This window comes from Oncorhynchus kisutch, linkage group LG7 (genome assembly GCF_002021735.2).
Source record: "Oncorhynchus kisutch isolate 150728-3 linkage group LG7, Okis_V2, whole genome shotgun sequence".
NCBI classification, from domain to species: domain Eukaryota; kingdom Metazoa; phylum Chordata; class Actinopteri; order Salmoniformes; family Salmonidae; genus Oncorhynchus; species Oncorhynchus kisutch.
The window spans coordinates 18,228,353-18,251,209 of NC_034180.2; the positions used below are offsets into that span (position 1 = coordinate 18,228,353).

Consider the following 22,857-nt stretch of genomic DNA (forward strand, 5'->3'; position numbering starts at 1 on the left):
CTACCGTAAACCTCACTAACCCCATGGGTGAAGGTAAGGCGGTACGGTCCGGTACGGCGTCCCGCCAAAATAAATAGTGAGCCTATCACAATAATAAAAACATAATGTCAAGAAAACTGTAGGCTGTTACACCATTATTTATCATTACTGTGTGTCAGAGGGCGAAAGGATTTGAAAACGGGTGGTACGGCTGTAACCTGGTCTCAACGCATTTCGTATTATTCTGTACGTAAATCCGAGAACCTAATGGTTACTTACATACATAGGCTAGGTGTTAGGGTTACATTTAAGTTTATGAGTTAGGTTAATGGGCTTTAAGGTTAGGGTTAGGGGAAAGGTTTGCTAAAAGGTTTAGGGTTATGGTTAGGCGAAGGGTTAGCTAACAAGCTTAAAGTTAGGATTAGGGGAAGGGTTCGCTAACATCCCAGCTAGCGTAACCAGTGTGAAATGGCTAGCTAGTTTGCAGGGAGCTCGCTACTAGGCTTTTGTGGAGCGATAGGTAACGATACTTTGTGGGTGTTGATGTGTACAGAGGGTCCCTGGTTCGAGCCCAGGTAGGGGCGAGGAGAGGGACGGAAGCAATACTGTTATACTAGCAATGAGGAATTGGCCAAGAAGCGTCACTCTTCCAGGGGGCCGGAACTGATTGAATCGGTCCAGAATCGGGTGTCGGACTCTGCCCAGAATCAAAATGAAGGACTGCCCAGAATCAGTCCAAGTACATCGCGCCATTTCCGATTCCGCCCCGACTCTCAGACGGAATCGGCCCAGATTCACTCTGCTAGCTGGGATGCTAAGTAGTTGCAAAGTAGCTTAAAGGCAGTAAGTAGTTGAAAAGTTGCTAATTAGCTAAAATGCTAAAGTTGTTCGTGATGAGATTAAAACGGGCAACCTTTGGGATGCTCGACCTTCGTTATACTCCCACCCATCCACCACAACAATTTGGTTTTGCCTTAATTAAGTAACCAGCTGTTTTATGTAAATCCCAAATGTAACATATCATACTAATTTGTACTATACTACGTCTAGTCTATGAGACCAGGCTGCAACCATACGCTCCAAAATGCGATGTGGTTCGACACTGACATCTTGCCAAGGCAGAGATGCATCGAGACTCACTCGGACACAGCAGTGGACGCATAAATTCTGGACTAATGGCAGTGGCCAAATGTCACCAGCCCAACACCTTTTGGTGTTTTGTTTAAACGATGTTTTAACGTGCGTGGATAGCCTAGTAAAGGAGCCCTTTAAAGAGATTGTTTGACAATCAGATTAAAACATCATGACTAGTTGTGTTTGTGCCTCTATAAAAAGGTAATACATTTTAAAAGTTAAATGACAAATCTTTACGACTAGGCTCACAGAGATCCTATTGAATTAGGCTAATAGAGATTAATCGGCCGTGATTGGGAATCCCATAGGGCGTGTCGCACAATTGGCCCAGCGTCGTTTGGGTTTGGTCGGGGTAGGCCGTCATTGTAAATAAGAATTTGTTCTTAACTGACTTGCCTAGTTAAATAAAGGTAAAAAAATGAAATAAATTAAAATGGACGTCCCAAGGAATCCCAGATAGCACGGACCCCACCACTACCGACAACAATTGCAACAATTCAGGAACTAATGCGCATGCGCGGGACTCCATGCTGTTAGAGGCGAGTCTGGTAAATATATAAATAGGACTTTGACCTATTATAGTGAGTAGTCACTAGCCTACATGTTCTTAGTCCTCCATAGAGCTTTACTAAAGACCGCTGTGGTTATTGGGGTCGTTTTATTCATGTTATGGGCTATTACATGCTAAAGCAACACAATTGTACACGCATTGCAATGTATTGAACCCCATTTGCCAAATACAGTATAGGCTATAGGGCCTATTATGTTTTATCTTTTTTTAAGAAACACAATTCAAGCTTGAAATTTCCGTGTGGTTTATTTGCACTCAATCATGTGATAAAGAGCTGCAAGAACACATAGGATAAAACAAAACCAAACCTCAGTGAAAACACAGTAGGCTATTCAGCACCAGTGAGGACCTCTTACACTGCAGTCATATCATGTACAGTGTGGTTTTGGACTATGGCAAAACAATAAAGTATATTCTTCACAAACAAAAAGTCATATGATATGTGGATAACTGTAGCTTACAATGGAACAGTGTCAAGACAATTTGAAACCCCAAAAAACATCAGTGGTTTTCGTTGACACAATCTTGAATAAGCATGCCGCCCAGTAATATAATGACAGTGCATTGTTGAATGACATTATGACATAAACACATAACAAACCTGAAGAACTTGCATTTGTACATTTCCATTTCAATACCCACGATTCAATCAAATTAGATTATGCACTTCTCTTACCCAATCGACAGTGTTAAAACATTGGAAGTGTCAACCCAAAAGATATAGAAAACTGTCAAATACTTTTCAGTGCAAGACCAGAATTCCCTCAGTGTTGTAAACAAACAAAAAAAAGAATCCCAAAGACATAAAAGTGTTATGTGCTCAGTAGTTAGTTTGCACATCCTAAAAAGAATCACAATCATAAACATGCTATCTCGAGTAACTGTATTTGTGTTTAATGTGAGACTTCTCTTGTGAGAAAAAGGCATTTCCGAGTGAAGCTAGCTAAACTTGTCGCTAAACAGACAGAGAAAAGTAAAGAAATATCATATCACCACTTACACATAGAATGATGCTAAATATGAGTCATATCAGTGCCTCACATATAATTTGTTCTATGCCACAACATACATACAGTAAACACAGCGTAGGTTCATTCACATTGATGGGAGATGAGATGACCAGGAAGGAAGAGAGTGCTACGATATTCAACTCTAAACAGCAACATAGAAGCTATAACGACTCTGAACTTACTTGGCCTAGGTATTTTGATGCCCGATGTCATCCTTAGTTGTTCAGGACTCATGATTAGACTTTTGACAGCGCTGTAAAGGGGAATGACATCTTTTCAAATAACATCGTAAGATAAAAACTTTTTTTTTTTTTTAAGTATTCAGCTTGCATTTGACTTTTTGTCAAAATTAGACAAATGGAATCACGTTATTTCATGTCAAGTGCTTTGAGATATTGTGTAGTAAATAACTAATCACGTGAATTCATGACTGTTCTGTATTGGTAGAAAAAGTTGTTTTGTTACACATAAAATCATGTAAGGAAAAGGCAGCTAAGTAGTACATGATACAAGTGCAATATTGTAGGTTAAACAGTGAGGTAAACCAATGAACAACTCCACCCCATCCTCCCCTCATCCCCCTTAAAACCATTAGTGTATAATGACATTGAGTACTTCCTCTAAAATACATACATTTATCCAAAACAGTCAACTAGCAACTTAGCTACCGTGCAAATTTAGTTTAGATTTGTCAAAAATGTGTTAAGCCCAATATTGTTCAGGGTTTGACCATACAGGCAGATATTCCAAGAAATATTAAAATGACATCAATGTCATATGAATGTTACTCAGACCCTGTCGTCATATATACACTAAATACGTGAGTTCGTTTTTGAAATAACATGTAAGATTTTACTTTCTTTCTATGCTTTCTGGGTGAACGTAACAAGCCCGTTGGTCTTAGTTGACCCTGAACTTTCCTTCAGGTTTCATTCTAATAGAGAACTACAGTAATTGTTTGGTTCTAGAACTCACTACTCTTTCCACACAGTTACCAGATGCCACTGGATCGACCACCTGGGGGGGCCAGAATCCTTGCAGAAGATCTCTTTGGGATTTTATCATCAACCTGGGCACCTGGAGAGATTGATAAAACAAAAAGTGGCAAATAACAATCTGTTAGGTTCACAAAATGTAGCTAATTGTGCATCTTTCCAGTAGAGACTGAAACACATAGATATAGTAGATACTGCATTAGAGCTGGTGGTTAATAAAGTTATATAGGCCTTAGAGGGAGAGATGCAAATTATACCAATTCTAAATTGCAAAGCGATGTGTGTGTGTGTGTTACCAGAGAGGCTGAAGCTGGACTCATGCAGGTCTCTCTGTCCTCCGTGCTTGGTGTGTGGTCGTGTTGGAGTGTCCCCATCACATGGTCCACAGTCCTTCTTCCCAGAATTCATCAACGCTACATCTCCTACGTAGGGCTCACGCTCCACGGCCTTCAGGGCCTGACACTGAGAGAGAGAGAGACACACACGTGCACACGAGTAAGCAGAGATGCAAACACAGACATGCGCGCACACACACACACACACACATACACATAGACACACACAATAATTAGTCTCTGGTTATACACACAGTCATAACACATGAATAATACTTCATGACAATCAAGACAATCTGAAGCAGGTACGGAAAGTGTATGCGATTCAAAGGTCACCTTTCATCTGAGGCAAAATTCATAGGTAAAGGAACATTTTCAAATCCACATCCTGTTTAATGGCTTTTTAGAATACCTTCTCCCGCTGCACCATCTTCTTGTAGAGGTAGTCAGGGAAGGTTCTGAGAGGATAGAACTTCCCAGAGCCCTCGGAGCACGTGAACACTCCATTCTCATAGACCAAACGACCACGGCTAATGGTAACCAGTGGGACACCATGGCAGCGAAGACTCTCGTACAGGTTGTAGTCTCCACCCTGCACCTGTGTGTCCACAGAGATGGTCCTGGACACAGAGAAATGTATTGTCTTAACACATACAATTAGGTTATTGGTCTCGTGTGGCTCAGTTGATGAGAAAAGCATCTGATAAGTGGCATATATTATTATTGTTACTCTATACTGGGGCGGCAGGGTAGCCTAGTGGTTAGAGTGTTGTACTAGTAACTGTAAAGGTTACAAGTTCAAATCCCCAAGCTGACAAGGTACAAATCTGTCGTTCTGCCCTTGAACCGGCAGTTAACCCATTGAAAATAAGAATTTGTTCTTAACTGACTTGCCTAGTTAAATAAAGGGTTAAAAAAATTAATTAAAATAAATACTCTTAGAGGTAAAGGTTTCTGAAAGAACCTTTTGGGTTGCCACACCGGCAATAAAGTTGCATAGGCATCTTGAGGAACTCACCTCTGTTAGCCTCATTAACTCTAAAGGGTGGCCCAAAAAATATCTATCTGAAAGCCACACCCCTTCTAAGCCACATCTCCACTCCAGGGTTCCCCAGGAACCCATTGCTACATTGAACCATTAAAGATTCCTCCAAGAACCCCTCAACTAACCAAAGGTGCAAATATGAACCGTTTACTAGCAATGGTTCCTCGAGTCGCCACTAATTCTAAGAGTGTATAAAAGAAAAAACCTTAGCATCCCCCAGAGTGTAAACGGTCGCCGTAGCGGTAGTAGTGAGAAGGCAGGGAGTGAGGGGACCGTGGATACGGTTACATACCTGGTCCCTTCAGGGTCCCAGACCACCACGTCAGCGTCAGCCCCTGGGATGATCCTACCCTTCCTGGGGTACAGGTTGTAGATCTTAGCTGCGTTGGAGCTGGTCACCGCAACAAAACGGTTCTCGTCCATCTTGCCTCCGACCTACAGTAGCAGAGGGTCAAAATGCTCCGTGTCAGAGGGAGAAAACCTGTTATCAACATGTCAAGCACTAAACTCAAACAGCATATGTGTTTGACGGGGACCACGCACAACAAATATTGCAACAGATACATGTCCAACGGCAACAAGGTATCACGGTAGTAGTTAGTTACAGCAGTCACAATAGCAGATCCAACCTTTCTGTTGTCTTTCTATACAGCCGTAGATCTTTGCCTAAGTACAAACAGTAGAGATACATCACGTTTGCTTACCACTCCTCTCTCCCAGATGACGCTCATGCGGTCCTGGGTGCCCGGGACTCCGTGGGGGATCTTTGTGAAGTCGTCCTTGCCCATAGCCTTCTGTTTGGTGGTGAAGGGGCGGTGGTCAGACGCCACTACGTTCAGTGTGTCACTGTAGCGGGTCAGAGAGAAGGAGGAGAGGATAGGTCAGGGGGAAAATATAGGGAACGCAAATATCAATTCTATTAACTTTGATAACACGGTGTTCAGAGATTCATTGTTAAAGCCTAATTATTATTTATTTTTTTACCCCCTTTTTCTCCCCAATTTCGTGGTATCCAATTGTTAGTAGTTACTATCTTGTCTCATCGCTACAACTCCCGTACGGGCTCAAGAGAGACGAAGGTCGAGAGCCATGCGTCCTCCGAAACACAACACAACCAAGTCACACTGCTTCTTAACACAGCGCGCATCCAACCCGGAAGCCAGCCACACCAATGTGTCAGAGGAAACACCGTACACCTAGCAACCTGGTCAGCATGCACTGCTCCCGGCCCACCACAGGAGTTGCTGGTGCGCAATGAGACAAGGATATCCCTACCGGCCAAACCCTCCCTAACCCGGACGACGCTAGGCCAATTGTGCGTCGTCCCATGGACCTCCTGGTCACGGCCAGCTGCAACAGAGCCTGGGCTCGAACCCAGGGACTCTTAGCCGACTGCGCCACCCGGGAGGCCCCCCAGGGGGGACATTTTGTTGAAATTTTATAATACCAACAGCAAAAATGATTTATATATATTAATGAGAGCTACAAGCGCTGTTAAGACTGGTGCCTGGATTCAATCCAACACAGATGTATGATTTGGGCACAGCGGTAGAATTTCCCAGACATCACATTCGCTGAATAAATCACCTTCAGCAGGGTACAAAGGAAATGTGCCCCTCTTACTTCCCAAGTAGACTCATCAGGTAGGTGTGTGTGTGTGTGTGTGCTCTTACTTTCCCAGTAGACTCATCAGGTAGGTACGTGCGTGTGTGTGTGTGTGTGTGTGTGTGCGCGCTCTTACTTTCCCAGTAGACTCATCAGGTAGGTGTGTGTGTGTGGTGTGTGGTGTGTGTGTGTGTGTGCTCTTACTTTCCCAGTAGACTCACCAGGTAGGTACGTGTGTGTGTGTGTGTGTGTGTGTGTGTGTGTGTGTGTGTGTGTGGGTGTTTGTGTGTATGCGCGCTCTTCCTTTCCCAGTAGACTCATCAGGTAGGTGTGTGTGTGTGTGTGTGTGTGTGTGTGTGTGTGGTGTGTGTGTGTGTGCTCTTACTTTCCCAGTAGACTCATCAGGTAGGTACGTGTGTGTGTGTGTGTGTGTGTGCTCTTACTTTCCCAGTAGACTCATCAGGTAGGTACGTGTGTGTGTGTGTGTGTGTGTGTGTGTGTGTGTGTGTGTGTGTGTGTGTGTGTGTGTGTGTGTGTGTGTGTGTGTGTGTGTGTGTGTGTGTGTGTGTGTGTGTGTGTGTGAGTGTGAGTGTGTGTGTGTGTGTGTGTGTGTGTGCACGCTCTTACTTTCCCAGTAGACTCATCAGGTAGTTGGGTGTGTTTGGGTCCAGGCGTAGAGGAGGAACAGTGACGTAGGCTGCAGCATGGGCCCAGTCCTGATGGTAGTACTGCAGACCGTTCAGCACCGCATGGGCTGTGGTCGTCTCCCCATGGACCACTTTACCTATAGGCAGATTATATAGATGGATTTATACATATCCATATACAGTGCCTTCGGAAAGTATTCAGACCCCTTGACTTTTTCCGCATTTTGTTACGTTACAGCCTTATTCAAAAAATTATTCAATCGTTTTTTCCCCCTTCATCAATCTACACACAATACCCCATAATGACAAAGCAAAAAACAGTTTTTTAGAAATATTAGCTAATTTATATAAATATAAAAAACTTGAATATTACATTTACGTAAGTATTCAGACCCTTTACTCAGTACTTTGTTGAAGCACCTTTGGCAGTGATTACAGCATCGAGTCTTCTTGGGTATGACGCTACAAGCGTGGCAGACCTGTATTTGGGGAGTTTTTCCCATTCTTCTCTGCAGATCCTCTCAAGCTCTGTCAGGTTGGGTGGGGAGCGTTGCAGCACAGCTATTTTCAGGTCTCTCCAGAGGTGTTCGATCGGGTTCAAGTCCAGGCTCTGGCTGGGCAACTCAAGGACATTCAGAGACTTGTCCCCAAGCCATTCCAGCATTGTCTTGGCTGTGTGCTTAGGATCATCACCTTCACAACTGGACTGCCGACGTTATCTACCCGAAGGAGTTATTCGGCCGGCTCCTCCGTCGCGACGTTACCTGAACGCCCATCTGCGGCCTGCTAACCGTTAGCTGTCTTACCGGCTGCTATCTGAATAGACAATCGGACAATTTTTTTATTATTATTTTTTTTTTAAATTATTTTTTAAATTATTATTATTATATTTTCTTCTTGGGCCTCTATAACTATATCTATTGTTTTTATTTTTTGTTGTTGTTGTGTGATTTGGATTAATCCCCTCTACCACACGGAACCCCACTAATCTACTGACGGAACGTAAGGGGTGGCTAACAGACCTCCATCCTATGCTAGCTTGCTACCGATGCCCTGGCTAGCTGTCTAAATCACCAACCAACCTCTCCACTCACCGGACCCTTTTGATCACTCGACTAAGCATGCCTATCCTTAATGTCAATATGTCTTGTCCATTTCTGTTCTGGTTAGTGTTTATTGGCTTATTTCACTGTAGAGCCTCTAGTCCTGCTCACTATACCTTATCCAACCTATTAGTTCCACCACCCACACATGCAATGACATCTCCTGGTTTCAACGATGTTTCTAGAGACAATATCTCTCTCTTCATCACTCAATACCTAGGTTTACCTCCACTGTATTCACATCCTGCCATACATTTGTCTGTACATTATACCTTGATGCTATTTTATCGCCCCCAGAAACCTCCTTTTACTCTATGTTCCAGACGTTCTAGACGACCAATTCTCATAGCTTTTAGCCGTACCCTTATTCTACTCCTCCTATGTTCCTCTGGCGATGTAGAGGTGAATCCAGGCCCTGCAGTGCCTAGCTCCACTCCTATTCCCCAGGCGCTCTCTTTTGACGACTTCTGTAACCGTAATAGCCTTGGTTTCATGCATGTTAACATTAGAAGCCTCCTCCCTAAGTTTGTTCTATTCACTGCTTTAGCACACTCTGCCAACCCGGATGTTCTAGCTGTGTCTGAATCCTGGCTTAGGAAGACCACCAAAAATTCTGAAGTTTTAATTCCAAACTACAACATTTTCAGACAAGATAGAACTGCCAAAGGGGGCGGTGTTGCAATCTACTGCAAAGATAGCCTGCAGAGTTCTGTCCTACTATCCAGGTCTGTACCCAAACAATTTGAACTTCTACTTTTAAAAATCCACCTCTCTAAAAACAAGTCTCTCACCGTTGCCGCCTGCTATAGACCACCCTCTGCCCCCAGCTGTGCTCTGGACACCATATGTGAACTGATTGCCCCCCATCTATCTTCAGAGTTCGTGCTGCTAGGCGACCTAAACTGGAACATGCTTAACACCCCAGCCATCCTACAATCTAAACTTGATGCCCTCAATCTCACACAAGTAATCAATGAACCTACCAGGTACCTCCCCAAAACCTTAAACACGGGCACCCTCATAGATATCATCCTAACCAACTTCCCCTCTAAATACACCTCTGCTGTCTTCAACCAAGATCTCAGCGATCACTGCCTCATTGCCTGCATCCGTAATGGGTCAGCGGTCAAACGACCTCCACTCATCACTGTAAAACGCTCCCTGAAACACTTCTGCGAGCAGGCCTTTCTAATCGACCTGGCCGGGGTATCCTGGAAGGATATTGATCTCATCCCGTCAGTAGAGGATGCCTGGATATTTTTTAAAAATGCCTTCCTAACCATCTTAAATAAACATGCCCCATTCAAGAAATTTAGAACCAGGAACAGATATAGCCCTTGGTTCTCCCCAGACCTGACTGCCCTTAACCAACACAAAAACATCCTATGGCGTTCTGCATTAGCATCGAACAGCCCCCGTGATATGCAGCTGTTCAGGGAAGCTAGAAATCATTATACACAGGCAGTTAGAAAAGCCAAGGCTAGCTTTTTCAAGCAGAAATTTGCTTCCTGCAACACTAACTCAAAAAAGTTCTGGGACACTGTAAAGTCCATGGAGAATAAGAACACCTCCTCCCAGCTGCCCACTGCACTGAAGATAGGAAACACTGTCACCACTGATAAATCCACCATAATTGAGAATTTCAATAAGCATTTTTCTACGGCTGGCCATGCTTTCCACCTGGCTACTCCTACCCCGGACAACAGCACTGCACCCCCAACAGCAACTCGCCCAAGCCTTCCCCATTTCTCCTTCTCCCAAATCCATTCAGCTGATGTTCTGAAAGAGCTGCAAAATCTGGACCCCTACAAATCAGCCGGGCTAGACAATCTGGACCCTTTCTTTCTAAAATTATCTGCCGAAATTGTTGCCACCCCTATTACTAGCCTGTTCAACCTCTCTTTCGTGTCGTCTGAGATTCCCAAAGATTGGAAAGCAGCTGCGGTCATCCCCCTCTTCAAAGGGGGGGACACTCTTGACCCAAACTGCTACAGACCTATATCTATCCTACCGTGCCTTTCTAAGGTCTTCGAAAGCCAAGTCAACAAACAGATTACCGACCATTTCGAATCTCACCATACCTTCTCTGCTATGCAATCTGGTTTCAGAGCTGGTCATGGGTGCACCTCAGCCACGCTCAAGGTCCTAAACGATATCTTAACCGCCATCGATAAGAAACATTACTGTGCAGCCGTATTCATTGATCTGGCCAAGGCTTTCGACTCTGTCAATCACCATATCCTCATCGGCAGACTCGACAGCCTTGGTTTCTCAAATGATTGCCTCGCCTGGTTCAGCAACTACTTCTCTGATAGAGTTCAGTGTGTCAAGTCGGAGGGTCTGCTGTCCGGACCTCTGGCAGTCTCTATGGGGGTGCCACAGGGTTCAATTCTTGGACCGACTCTCTTCTCTGTATACATCAATGAGGTCGCTCTTGCTGCTGGTGAGTCCCTGATCCACCTATACGCAGACGACACCATTCTGTATACTTCCGGCCCTTCTTTGGACACTGTGTTAACAACCCTCCAGGCAAGCTTCAATGCCATACAACTCTCCTTCCGTGGCCTCCAATTGCTCTTAAATACAAGTAAAACTAAATGCATGCTCTTCAACCGATCGCTACCTGCACCTACCCGCCTGTCCAACATCACTACTCTGGACGGCTCTGACTTAGAATACGTGGACAACTACAAATACTTAGGTGTCTGGTTAGACTGTAAACTCTCCTTCCAGACCCATATCAAACATCTCCAATCCAAAGTTAAATCTAGAATTGGCTTCCTATTTCGCAACAAAGCATCCTTCACTCATGCTGCCAAACATACCCTTGTAAAACTGACCATCCTACCAATCCTCGACTTTGGCGATGTCATTTACAAAATAGCCTCCAATACCCTACTCAACAAATTGGATGCAGTCTATCACAGTGCAATCCGTTTTATCACCAAAGCCCCATATACTACCCACCATTGCGACCTGTACGCTCTCGTTGGCTGGCCCTCGCTTCATACTCGTCGCCAAACCCACTGGCTCCATGTCATCTACAAGACCCTGCTAGGTAAAGTCCCCCCTTATCTCAGCTCGCTGGTCACCATAGCATCTCCCACCTGTAGCACACGCTCCAGCAGGTATATCTCTCTAGTCACCCCCAAGACCAATTCTTTCTTTGGCCGCCTCTCCTTCCAGTTCTCTGCTGCCAATGACTGGAACGAACTACAAAAATCTCTGAAACTGGAAACACTTATCTCCCTCACTAGCTTTAAGCACCAACTGTCAGAGCAGCTCACAGATTACTGCACCTGTACATAGCCCACCTAAAATTTAGCCCAAACAACTACCTCTTTCCCAACTGTATTTAATTTTTATTTATTTATTTATTTTGCTCCTTTGCACCCCATTATTTTTTTATTTCTACTTTGCACATTCTTCCATTGCAAAACTACCATTCCAGTATTTTACTTGCTATATTGTATTTACTTTGCCATCATGGCCTTTTTTTGCCTTTACCTCCCTTCTCACCTCATTTGCTCACATTGTATATAGACTTGTTTATACTGCATTATTGACTGTATGTTTGTTTTTACTCCATGTGTAACTCTGTGTCGTTTTATCTGTCGAACTGCTTTGCTTTATCTTGGCCAGGTCGCAATTGTAAATGAGAACTTGTTCTCAACTTGCCTACCTGGTTAAATAAAGGTAAAATAAATAAATAAAAAAAATTGTCCTGTTGTAAGGTGAACCACACCAGTCTGAGGTCCTGAGTGCTCTGGAGCAGGTTTTCATCAAGGATCTCTCTGTACTTTGCTCTGTTCATCTTTTTTCTCGATCCTGACTAGTCTTCCCTTCCCTCCGCTGAAAAACAATCCCCACAGCATGATTCTGCCACCAAAGACTTCAATCTTGGTTTCATCAGACCAGATAATCTTGTTTCTCATGGTCTGAGAGTCTTTAGGTGCCTTTTTTCAAACTCCAAGCGGGCTGTCATGTGCCCTTTACTGAGGAGTGGCTTCCGTCTGGCAACTTTACCATAAAGGCCTGATTGGTGGAGTGCTGCAGAGATGGTTGTCCTTCTGGAAGGTTCTCCCATCTCCACAGAGAAACTCTGGAGCTCTGTCAGAGTGACCACCGGGTTCTTGGTCACCTCCCTGACCAAGGCCCTTCTCTCCTGATTGCTCAGTTTGGCCGGGCGGACAGCTTTAAGAAGAGTCTCGGTGGTTCCAAACTTCTTCCATTTAAGAATGATGGAGGCCACTGTGTTCTTGGGGACCTTCAATGCTGCAGATAATCTTTTGGGTAACCTTCCCCAGATCTGTGCCTCGACACAATCCTGTCTCGGAGCTCTAAGGACAATTCCTTCGACATCCTTGGCTTGGTATTTGCATTGACATTCACTAACAACTGTGGGACCTTGTATAGACAGGTGTGTGCCTTTCCAAATCATGTCTAATCAATTGAATTTACCACAGGTGGACTCCAATCAAGTTGTAGAAACATCTCAAGGATGATCGATGGATACAGGATGCACCTGAGCTCAATTTCGAGTCTCATAGCAAAAGGTCTGAATACTTATGTAAATAAGGTTTCTGTTTTTTTATTTTGAATACATTTTAAAACGTTTCTAAAACCGGTTTTCGCTTTGTCATTATGGGGTATCGTGTGTAGATTGCTGAGGATTTTTTTTAAATTAATAAATTTTAGAATAAGGCTGTATCGTTACAAAATGTAGAAAAGGTCAAGGGGTCTGAATACTTTCTGAAGGCACTGGACTGTGATGTGTAGTATTGGCCAGTTACTGTAACAAACAAACAAACAAACAGACAGACAGACAGGCGGGGTTCCAAAAGCACTTGTAGTGAAGATCAGCCCAAGCCAGCAAACCACATGAAAAATAATCCGCGGTATGAACAGGACAGGATACGACAGGACAGAACAAGACAGGATACGACAGGACAGGATAAGATATGCCTTGGCCTTACCCTGCATCTTGGCTGTGGCAAGCACATCTCCTGCTGACATGCTGGACACATTGACAAGGTAGATAGGACAGTGGGCCTGAAAGAGAATGACAGAGAGTGAGACAACATGTCTTAGAGAGAGTTTCACCAGAAGAAAACATGCCAAATGCAGGACTGGTTCCAGATACTGCAGGGTATTTCGGGGGGCAGTTACCATTGTACTGAAGTGCTTGATGATAAAGAGAATGCAACAACTTGACACAGAACACACACTCACCCTATTGGCGATGGTGATCGCCCGATGGGTGGCCTCTGCCTCCAGCTGTGAGAAAGAAAAAACAATCGGATATTGTGTTGAGTTGGTAGGGTCATTACAATATTATGAAGGGCTGATATCTATAACATAGGCACTGGAAATGGTTCACTGGGAAAACAATAAGACAATAGAACTGTAACGGCTATGTCTATGACGTCATGAAAGAAAAGGGGAGGAGTATGTGTCCATTATGAGCACAGACTACAACAGTAATATATAATAATATCATGAGAATATATGCCATTTAGCAGACGCTTTTATCCAAAGAGTAAAGAGAGTGTCTTACTTCCTCTGGTCTGCTGATCTCAATGCCCTCTGGGCCACTGATTCCCAGGTCCAATGCCTCTTTGGCTCCCTAGAAAACACACAGGAATCCTGGTGTATGTGCTGTATCACTGATAGAAACCGGATGTGCACTAAATATGGCTGACGGTTCAACCATCACGAACGTTGGATGTCCGTTCAAGTCATTTTAACTCTACGGCAGGAACTTTGATAGGGGTGGGGGCCACAAAAACTTTTTGGAGGGGGGGGGGGGGAACTCATCACGATGGGGCGCAATGGTGCGTGGGTCAGTTACACTTTTGTAAACTGTTTGTGTCAGCCAATTTCTTACAGTTGGATAGATAAGGGTTTTTAAAAGTAATGAATGAAATTAAGCTGACTTTGTCGTATTTCTTTCTGAACAAAGACATGATGGAAGAAAAGTCATTGATGTGGGACTATACAACCAGATTCGGAGACTCACCTCGGCCACTAGTTCTCCGTTCTCAGCGTGTACACGGGCCACGGCCCCGATGTCCTTACAGTTCTGTAGGGCCTGGAAAAGCTCTGAGTCCCTCAGCATGAACAGGTCCTTATAGGCCATGAACATCTGGAACGAGTTGATCCCTTTATCTCTCACCAGGCTCTCCATCTCAGCACGCACCTACAGGTCAGGGGTTAGAGGTCAGAGTTCACCTGAACAAGATGAACACAGTCAGGAGTAGGGCTGTTACAGTGACCGTATTACAGCCGCACCGACGGCCACGAGTCATGACGGCAGTCAAATTGCAAGTGACCGTTTAGTCACGGTAACTAGGCTTCTCCAAGCTCTGATGCTGCTGGTCATTAGTAGCCTACAAAACTTGCTAACTGCCTGGTACTCAGCACTCTATTGTCCCTTCATGAGAGCCCATGAGCTCATGTTGCTCAACATTTCTATAGGCTATGCAATTGTGTGAGAAAACAGAGTGATGGCCTCTGTTAAAAAGAGGAGGATCCCATCAGCCCCTCTATAGACTAGGCCTACTATATTGTTTTCTCAACTTTCCTAATATTAAGCACATTGCTTCTCTTTATAACAGGAGTATAGCCTACCTGGCTGGCATGAAAATGAACCACGGGAAACACGTTCTCCATACACTTATTTAAGTGCATAGATGACATGCATTTTTACCTCCCGCCCCTGTTTCGATTACAGGTGCATGATAATAGTCCATTCTAAATCAAAACAAATTTCACGCATATATTATTTAGTATAAGTAAAGATTAAATCAAGAATAGTCTAAATGGGTGACAATATTAGCCTATCACTGATATATTATCACTTGAGAATGATAACCATCTTAAGGCAAGAAACACTGCATGCTTTTTTTATGCAACTTTTTCAAATCATAGTCCCACACCTCATGTATCTTAGCCCATGGGCCTATATGTTCTGATAAGGTTTGTATCACAACTAAACTGGCCAAATAACTTCTTAAAATGAAGCACATTAATCCGCTATACAATGTGTATAGAGCCTAACTGGCATACATATGCAGTGCGTGAGTTTCAAGTTTGGCGAAGATAATTTGAACCCATAAAAATGCACCTTCATAATAAAAGCATTAACATGCATAATTGCATTTGTGGTCACTTTAGATAATGGTGTTTTACTGCTAATGCAACATTCGCGCTTATAGCCTACTGCCGTGTGCATTACTGTGCATATAAAGTGAAGAAATAGCCTAATAGTTAATCAACATTTTAAGCTAAACGTTCTGATCTGTTGCTTCAGGCTCATTGCTCATTGTCCCAAACATAGTCTGGGACAACTGTCCCAGACTCTGTGTGGAATATTTATTTATCGCACAGAATAGAACACGTCAACTTTTGTACAATGGGGGATAGTAAATTGACATAGGCTAGTAGTGCATTTGCTGTTCGTTAGGCCTACCCATCTTGTTGGCTGACGAACAGTAAATGTGGACAGTTCTTCCAATATCTTCAATATGCGCCTCAGAATTGGCGCAGTTGCGTCCCCGATGTGCCTGTCTTCACTTGTTTGTAGCCTGTGAGAAAGACCCGATCACGTGACGGACAGCCAGCAGTTATTTCCTTGACAATCACAGGCTGACAAAATGGCGTGACCGCCACAGCCTTAGTCAGGAGTCATACCTTTTCATACTATTGTGCCAACCTGAATCGTAGTGTGTTGGCATCGATATTGTCCTTTCAGTGACATTTGCAAGCACAGTTCCAGCAACTATGGCGGATGTGTAACCAGGTCAGTGCAGTACAGATCTTAGCTGAGCTAAATGAAACGGGTATGAAAACACCAGCTATCAAGGGAGTGTGACAGTTACCTTGGGCCCCCACCAGGTGACCCCCATATGCAGGGCGTAATCGCAGCAGGCTTTATTGTCGGCCTGGGAGCGGGCCTTCTCGTAGGCTTCCAGTAGAGATTCATTCTTCTCTGGTAATACATGTCCTATAACCATGGTGGTACCTCCAGCCAGGGCTGCCTGTTGACAGAACCACCAGTATCTCAGATCAGAGAAGAGACAGACATTAAAATGATGGATACCATTTTACATAAAGGTATATTATACTGAACAAAAATAGAAACGTAACCTGTTGGTCCCATGTTTCTTGAGGCGAAATATACTTATTTTCCCTTCCATACGCACTAAAATAGTATTTCTCTCAAATTTTGCGCACATGCCCAGCAACTTGAGGAGTATTTCTGTCCGTAATAAAGTACTTTTGTGGGGAATGACTCATTCTTATTGGCTGGGCATGGCTCCCCAGTGGGTGGGGCTGATTCCCAAGTGGGTGGGCCTATGCCCTCCACGGCCAGCCATGGCTGTGCCCCTGACCAGTCATGTGAAATCCATAGTTTAGGGCCTAATGAGTTTATTTAAATTGACTGATTTCCTTATATGAACTGTAGCTCATTATAATTATTGAAATTGTTGCATGCTGCATTTATATTGCTGTTCAGTATAAGTACTACGTTACATTAAGAAATACTTTATAAAAGTGTTTGTAAATGGTTTATAAGTAGGAGGACGCTGAGACACAACACATTTAAGTATCGCTAGTTAAAGGCTCCATAATGATGTCTGGTCTGGTTAATTAATGCCAATGAGAGTATAGGGTTATTACATGCATCCATTATTCTCTATAAATTCCCGGGGGCGAGACATAATTAACATGGCAACATACCTCAGGTTGAAAACCAACAGTAAAAGGTGTCAATTACCCCTAATGTTTATTTACTGGATGGGAGGTGAAAAACATCCATCAGTAACTAGATTAGAACATGGGAAGGGGACTCTGGGAGATAACCCATGGCGTATAATGACAAGATATTACAGAGCATGATGATGGTCAGTGAGCTAATGTATATCAAGGAACTGTCAGTCCTTTCATTATTCATTACACTATCAATCAGCTATCCATTCAGGGCTGTTTACATCTGAAGCAAAGGCAGACGTACTAGATCGAAGATGTAGTAACGAGGAACACATTGTATGGCCCGTCGAGATAGTAAAACTGATATATATATATATATATCCCAGAGATTCCAAGGTATGAAAGCTTGACTACTGCTCCATTACATATTTGTGAGTGTACTAAATCCTTACAAAACCAGGTTGATACTGATGTGAACAACAAATACATTCTATATGAAATCTTTCCAAATACTGGTAGTCTGTTACTAAGTGAATGCTCCAAAGAGCATCTTTGAGTCAGCTGACCCTAGAGAAAGTGGAGTACTGTCTGGTAAGGATTGGGGGTGTGTCTAGTGTTTTGGAGAACTATTGTCTTCAAGCACAATGGCCTGAGTGAAAAGGCTTCGCAGCAGTCTTTGCAGCAGCCTGACGGTAGCCATGGAAACAGAAACGGATCTGCATTTGTCTCTGTACTCTAGCCGGGCAGCACGGCAGCAGCTGCCCGGCTAGACAGATCCGCAAACCCCAGTAGAGCAGAAAGATAACATCTCCTTGGCTAGCTTGTCGTTTATGTCTAAAAACACAGCTATGTTCTCAGACTCTATATGTCATCTCTGGGTGGTAGAGAATAGAGAATGATGATTGATGAGTCATGCATGCCCTGAGGTGATCTGGGATAGCCCCAGTCTCAGTGTGTGACCCTCCACCATTTTCTCTCGCTCTCCCTCTCTCTCGTCTGTCTCATTCTCTTTCTCATTCTATCTTTGTCTGTCTGTCTGTCTGCCTGTCTGTCTGTCTGTCTGTCTGTCAGTCTGTCTCTCTCTCTCTCTCTCTCTCTCTCTCTCTCTATCCCTGTAGCATCTTCTCTCGCTCTCATCTGTCTCTCATTCTCTTTCTCATTCTCTCTTTGTCTCACTCTCTCTATCTCTCTGTCTGTCTCTCCCTATCTATCTCTCGCTATCGCTCCACCATCTTCTCTCTCCAGTCTGTTCAGTGCCCTGCTGTGCTGACTGCATCAGGAGTCAGCACACCCTGCTACAGCTTCCACAGCTTTCTGCCACCTTATCTATATCAATCATTTATGGGGTAGGTGAGATATGTAATAAAATAAAATAAAGATGACTCAGAATAACGGAGAATATTATATAATAAATAACTTGAGTCAGCAGCCTTATGTATCCACTATCTTTGTCTAAATGAAAGCAGCATCTCTGAGTCTGAACCACGCCCAGTTTATTACTGTAGTAGCTCTCTGAATATTTCTTGGTCTCTACCCAAATCCCTAATCAACCCCTAGCTCCTAGCTACTTCTGTAGATCAAAGAGTAATTACTTGGTAATTTTGTAATTACCTCAACGTGCCTTCTGATAGGCTGAGAGGGGTTTTGGCCATAGGGCCTATCGTTTACACTTTTCATAATCTTTCACATCTACAGGACAGGAGTGTCTAGGGATGAGGGGATGAGGGGCTAGGGCAGGGGTGGGCAAATATTTGGCTCGAGGGTCACATCAGGATTTTGAAATTCAACGGAGGGCCGCATTTTTTGGGGGACCGATTGTTTGTTAAAATCAATTTGCGGGGGCCTCCCGAGTGGCGCAGCGGTCTAAGGCACTGCATCGTAGTGCTTGAGACGTCACTACAGACTCGGGTTCGAGTTTCCTCTGACATATTGGTGCGGCTGGCTTCTGGGTTAAGAGGGCATTGTGTCAAGAAGCAGTGTGTCTTGGCTGGGTCGTGTTTTTGGAGGACGCACGGCTCTCGACCTTCGCCTCTCCTGAGTTCGTACGGGAGTTGCAGCGATGGGACAAGACTGTAACTACCAATTGGACACCACGAAATTGGGGGGGAATGATGTCTCGCGGACTGGATTGAAGTGTCCGGCGGGCCAGGCAAGCTGGGAAGATGAGTTTATTTAGTTGCCATGGTACATGGCGGTCCACTGGGTTACCGGGAGAGGAAAATATGTTTGCCAGATGGTCGTTTCCCACTAGACTGGGCCAATTATTGTGTATTAAATGGTACATACCATTTATGTACCATTTATGTAATTTATGTAATTATGTATCTGTTTTTCCAGTTCAGTTCAATGACCTACCATATTAGTATAATGTATTACTAAATTCCCAGGGGGTATTGTAATAATGACGTCATTGCAACCATTTTGCTTCCACTGGGATTTGAATTGCTGTAACTGAGTAATTGGCATTGCTAGACAGACCTTGCCACAGGTTTCTACCAAAATACACACATAAGGAGAGTAATGCCAGAGTCCTAAAGCACCAGCCCTTTTTAATCAATGAACCAACCAATCAAATGTGATTGACCCAGCCCCCTTTTTGCAACCACATTATCACAAGGTTTTGTTCAGTAACCCTGCCTTAATCTCCAGAGCATGCGGCAGCACAGTGGCAAAGAAAATCTCCCTAGAAGGAAGAAACCTGGAGAGGAACCAGAATCAGATGAGAGACCCATCCTGCACTGGCTATACCGGGTTACTGAGGGTAATGCCAGTGTCGTTAAGCATGGTACTTCCTCTCAACCTCACAGACAGTCGTAGCAAAGCTGTAGATCATTCGTACCTTGGTGCCGCTATAGTAGTCGTCTACGGTGGTAGCGTTCATGAAACTCTGCTGCAGGTGCACGCTGGTGTCAATCCCCCCGGGGAGGACCAGTTTCCCAGAGGCGTCAATCACCTTGGCCCCTCCTGGGATCATCAGCCCCTCCCCCACCTGCTGGATGATGCCGTTCTCAATGTACACATCCGCCTCCTGCGTGACGTCATCGTTCACCACCTGGTGTCAAAAGGGAGAAAAGAGAAATCAGGTGTTGGACAGAAGAAAATGCATAAATGAAACAGGTAATAGTTTTGTAATGTTTCACAATCATTCATTTTAGACGAACATGTAACAGCCCAACAACAACAGTCAACAGAACACACCCACCTTGCCACCCTTGATTAGGATCCTGGTTGTCGCTGAACTGGAAGACATGATGGCTCTGGAAGAGAGAGATTAGAAGTGAAGGGTTGACAAAAACACTACCATGCTTTTCTCATTTGTGGTGCAGGGAGTTACAGCCCCAAAATTGATATTGTAGAAGAAAAAATATTTTTTAAGACCTCTGCATATTTTCTCAGGAAGAGAGACAAGCAGACAAAAAAAATAAAAAAGTTTCACTCTCATGGAGAACGGTATTAGTTTCTGACCAGTTATACCACCTCAACTACAACTAGGCAGACAAGCTATGGTACCACTTACTGTCATTGGCATTGCATTCAGATGTGAGGAGGCAGTGACCCACTGAAGAACACAAATGAATTGCTGTGTTCTAAAACAAGCTATATAGCACAATAAACATTGTGTTCTCAACTTGGCATGGCCAGGCTGCTGTGACATCAACGAATGGGCCTGAGGCAGTGTCTGTCACTGAGTATGACCAAACATCCCTTAGCTTATAGCTGTCCGTCTGCCTGCCTGGACTAAAAGTGTTCAACAAGTCACACACTGGTTCACACTTTTCATCCATAACCATCATTATTTTTCTCCCTTCTAAAAACGAAATGTAGCACATTATAAAGTGAACCTGTACATACATATTGTAGAAGTGTGCTGTGGTACGAGGCATAGAGGAATTTCTTATCGCATCCGAACGTTTAAAATATTTCATGGATTAATATGAATAAAATGATAAATATCCCCCAGGCACTCCTCCTCTTTATGTGTGTGTGTCTAGGTGGGTGTGGGAGTGGTAATGTATGTGACAGTGTGGGTGAGGCAGCCAGCAAGTTTACCACATGCTCTCTATCCACATGGATCCAGATGCGGAGCTGAGATCATCTATATAAAACGATGACATCTTGCACATGAATGCTCAGACTCAAATCAAGGTCAACCGTAAAGGCAAGACAGCTGATGTCTAAAATGTCATATCATGTTCATTTTGAAAGGTGGGAGGAAGGGAATATGCACCAACCATTGGTTATCCATCACTTCCACTGACCCACATCTGGCTGAGTGTTCTAGGATTTAGGATTAATGAATGAATGAAGTTACAACAATATGCCTTTCATGGATAGAATAGAAACAAATAGCCTACAGGCTACCTAAAAAAATAATCGACTCATTTTAGGGTGGAGCACAACTCATCAGTCTAGGCTAGCGCACAAATAAAAGGAAGGCAGTCTTCTGTAGCTAAAATAATTGTCGAAGCTAAATCTATTACTATTACAAACAGCGTTTAGCATATTCACACAAAATTGACACAAACCTGGATATTACAGTAGCCAACGTAGATATTTATTTGGAAAATTGGTCATGGAGTTTGACACGTCCCAAATAGATTCCCTCATAAAGTATAGCCATTTCAAGGTTTATAGCCTAAACCTGTTATAGGCTAGTCTGTAACAAATACGGACAGGACACACATGTCATTTACTAAGGTTTTAAATCACTATGTAAATAGATCTAAAATGATAAATTCCACATCCCACTTGACACAAAGAAACACCGGCCTTCATCCCTCAGGATACATAACCGACCCAGAAAACGGTTTCCAAACCCTCCTACCCTCCCCATGATGACGGAACACTCCATAATAATCACCCTCTTCCATCCCACCGCCTAAAGATCATGTTGCACTTGCATCGTAGTAATCGATGGGCCAAATTCATAGCAAGTGTAATTGATAGTTATAGCATTTAGCCTATGTCCCCAGTCTGAGTTCCATATACCGTCTGTCGGTATGATCATGTAGGTTCTAATTTCGACTACCCCCCCCCCCCCCCCCCCCCCAAAAAAAAAGCATGAAAGGAATCAGGATGACAAAATCAGAAATGAAAAATACGCAGTCAGGTCTCCGGGTAGCAATCCCTTTACAGACATTCAGCCAGTCGGCATAAGAAACAAAGTATCCACATAAAGCAAGCATCCGTGTCTAGGGACGATCCATACACCCGCATAGTCTGGGCCCTCAAATCGAAGCCTCTTCACATAATTCTTAGTAAATAGCCTATCAGTACGCTATAAAGTTGCACATCTCAATCGCGCTCCACATACCTCTCCTAAAGGCCTACGGCTCCAAAACGCCTTTTCGGTTACTTTATGATAGACTACAACAGCACCAATCCGTTGAATGAGACGAACACTTGCTGCAGCCAGGGGCAGATGCTTCACTCTGAATCCAGCCTGCTCAACCTCAGGTCGCAGCATCCAAGTCCGTGCGACGTGCAGACGCTCCAATCACCGATAGGGAACGCAGACTCGGTCACCAGATTAACCAATTACTTTGCACTTCAGACGTGTCCATTTGGAAGGGGCTGTACCATTGTGGGAGGAACAGGGTGTGAACTGTGATTACAGGAAAGGAAAGATCATGGATAAAGCAAGGAGGTCATATAATCACTAGCCTATAAATTACAATACACAGTATTTCTAAATAATTCATTAAGTATACTATTCAGATG

General features: G+C 43.8%; 1 protein-coding gene across 5 annotated transcripts; it reads right to left on the reverse strand.

Annotated features, from left to right (window-relative positions):
* Window positions 1-1,911: 1,911 nt before the first annotated feature.
* On the reverse strand, window positions 1,912-22,840 carry LOC109894270 (dihydropyrimidinase-related protein 5). Of its 5 annotated transcripts, none has more exons than XM_031828600.1 (15): window positions 22,451-22,840; window positions 20,339-20,393; window positions 19,976-20,188; window positions 16,305-16,463; window positions 14,444-14,623; window positions 13,982-14,050; window positions 13,657-13,701; window positions 13,401-13,476; window positions 7,302-7,458; window positions 5,774-5,915; window positions 5,362-5,504; window positions 4,437-4,644; window positions 3,986-4,151; window positions 3,690-3,771; window positions 1,912-2,947 (listed from the first exon to the last, which is right to left on the reverse strand). In XM_031828600.1, exons 2-15 carry the CDS (start codon window positions 20,384-20,386, stop codon window positions 2,776-2,778), a joined length of 1,860 nt encoding a protein of 619 aa, XP_031684460.1. In that variant the 5' UTR covers window positions 20,387-20,393; window positions 22,451-22,840; the 3' UTR covers window positions 1,912-2,775. The 5 variants fall into 5 exon arrangements, with proteins under 5 accessions (XP_031684460.1, XP_031684464.1, XP_031684461.1 ...); XM_031828604.1 differs by having other exon boundaries at window positions 3,670-3,771; window positions 22,451-22,835; XM_031828601.1 differs by lacking the exon at window positions 22,451-22,840 and adding an exon at window positions 20,654-20,687.
* Between the last annotated feature and the right edge of the window lie 17 nt (window positions 22,841-22,857).

Bases quoted from the DNA above. Each gene is read 5' to 3' on its own strand.
- LOC109894270 (XM_031828600.1), bottom strand. From the start codon at position 20,386: ATGTCTTCCAGTTCAGCGACAACCAGGATCCTAATCAAGGGTGGCAAG. The intron at 16,464-19,975 runs GTACGAATGATC...TTCTGTCAACAG, and splicing joins ACTACTATAGCGGCACCAAG to GCAGCCCTGGCTGGAGGTAC. The intron at 14,051-14,443 runs GTGAGTCTCCGA...TGTGTTTTCTAG, and splicing joins ACGGAGAACTAGTGGCCGAG to GGAGCCAAAGAGGCATTGGA.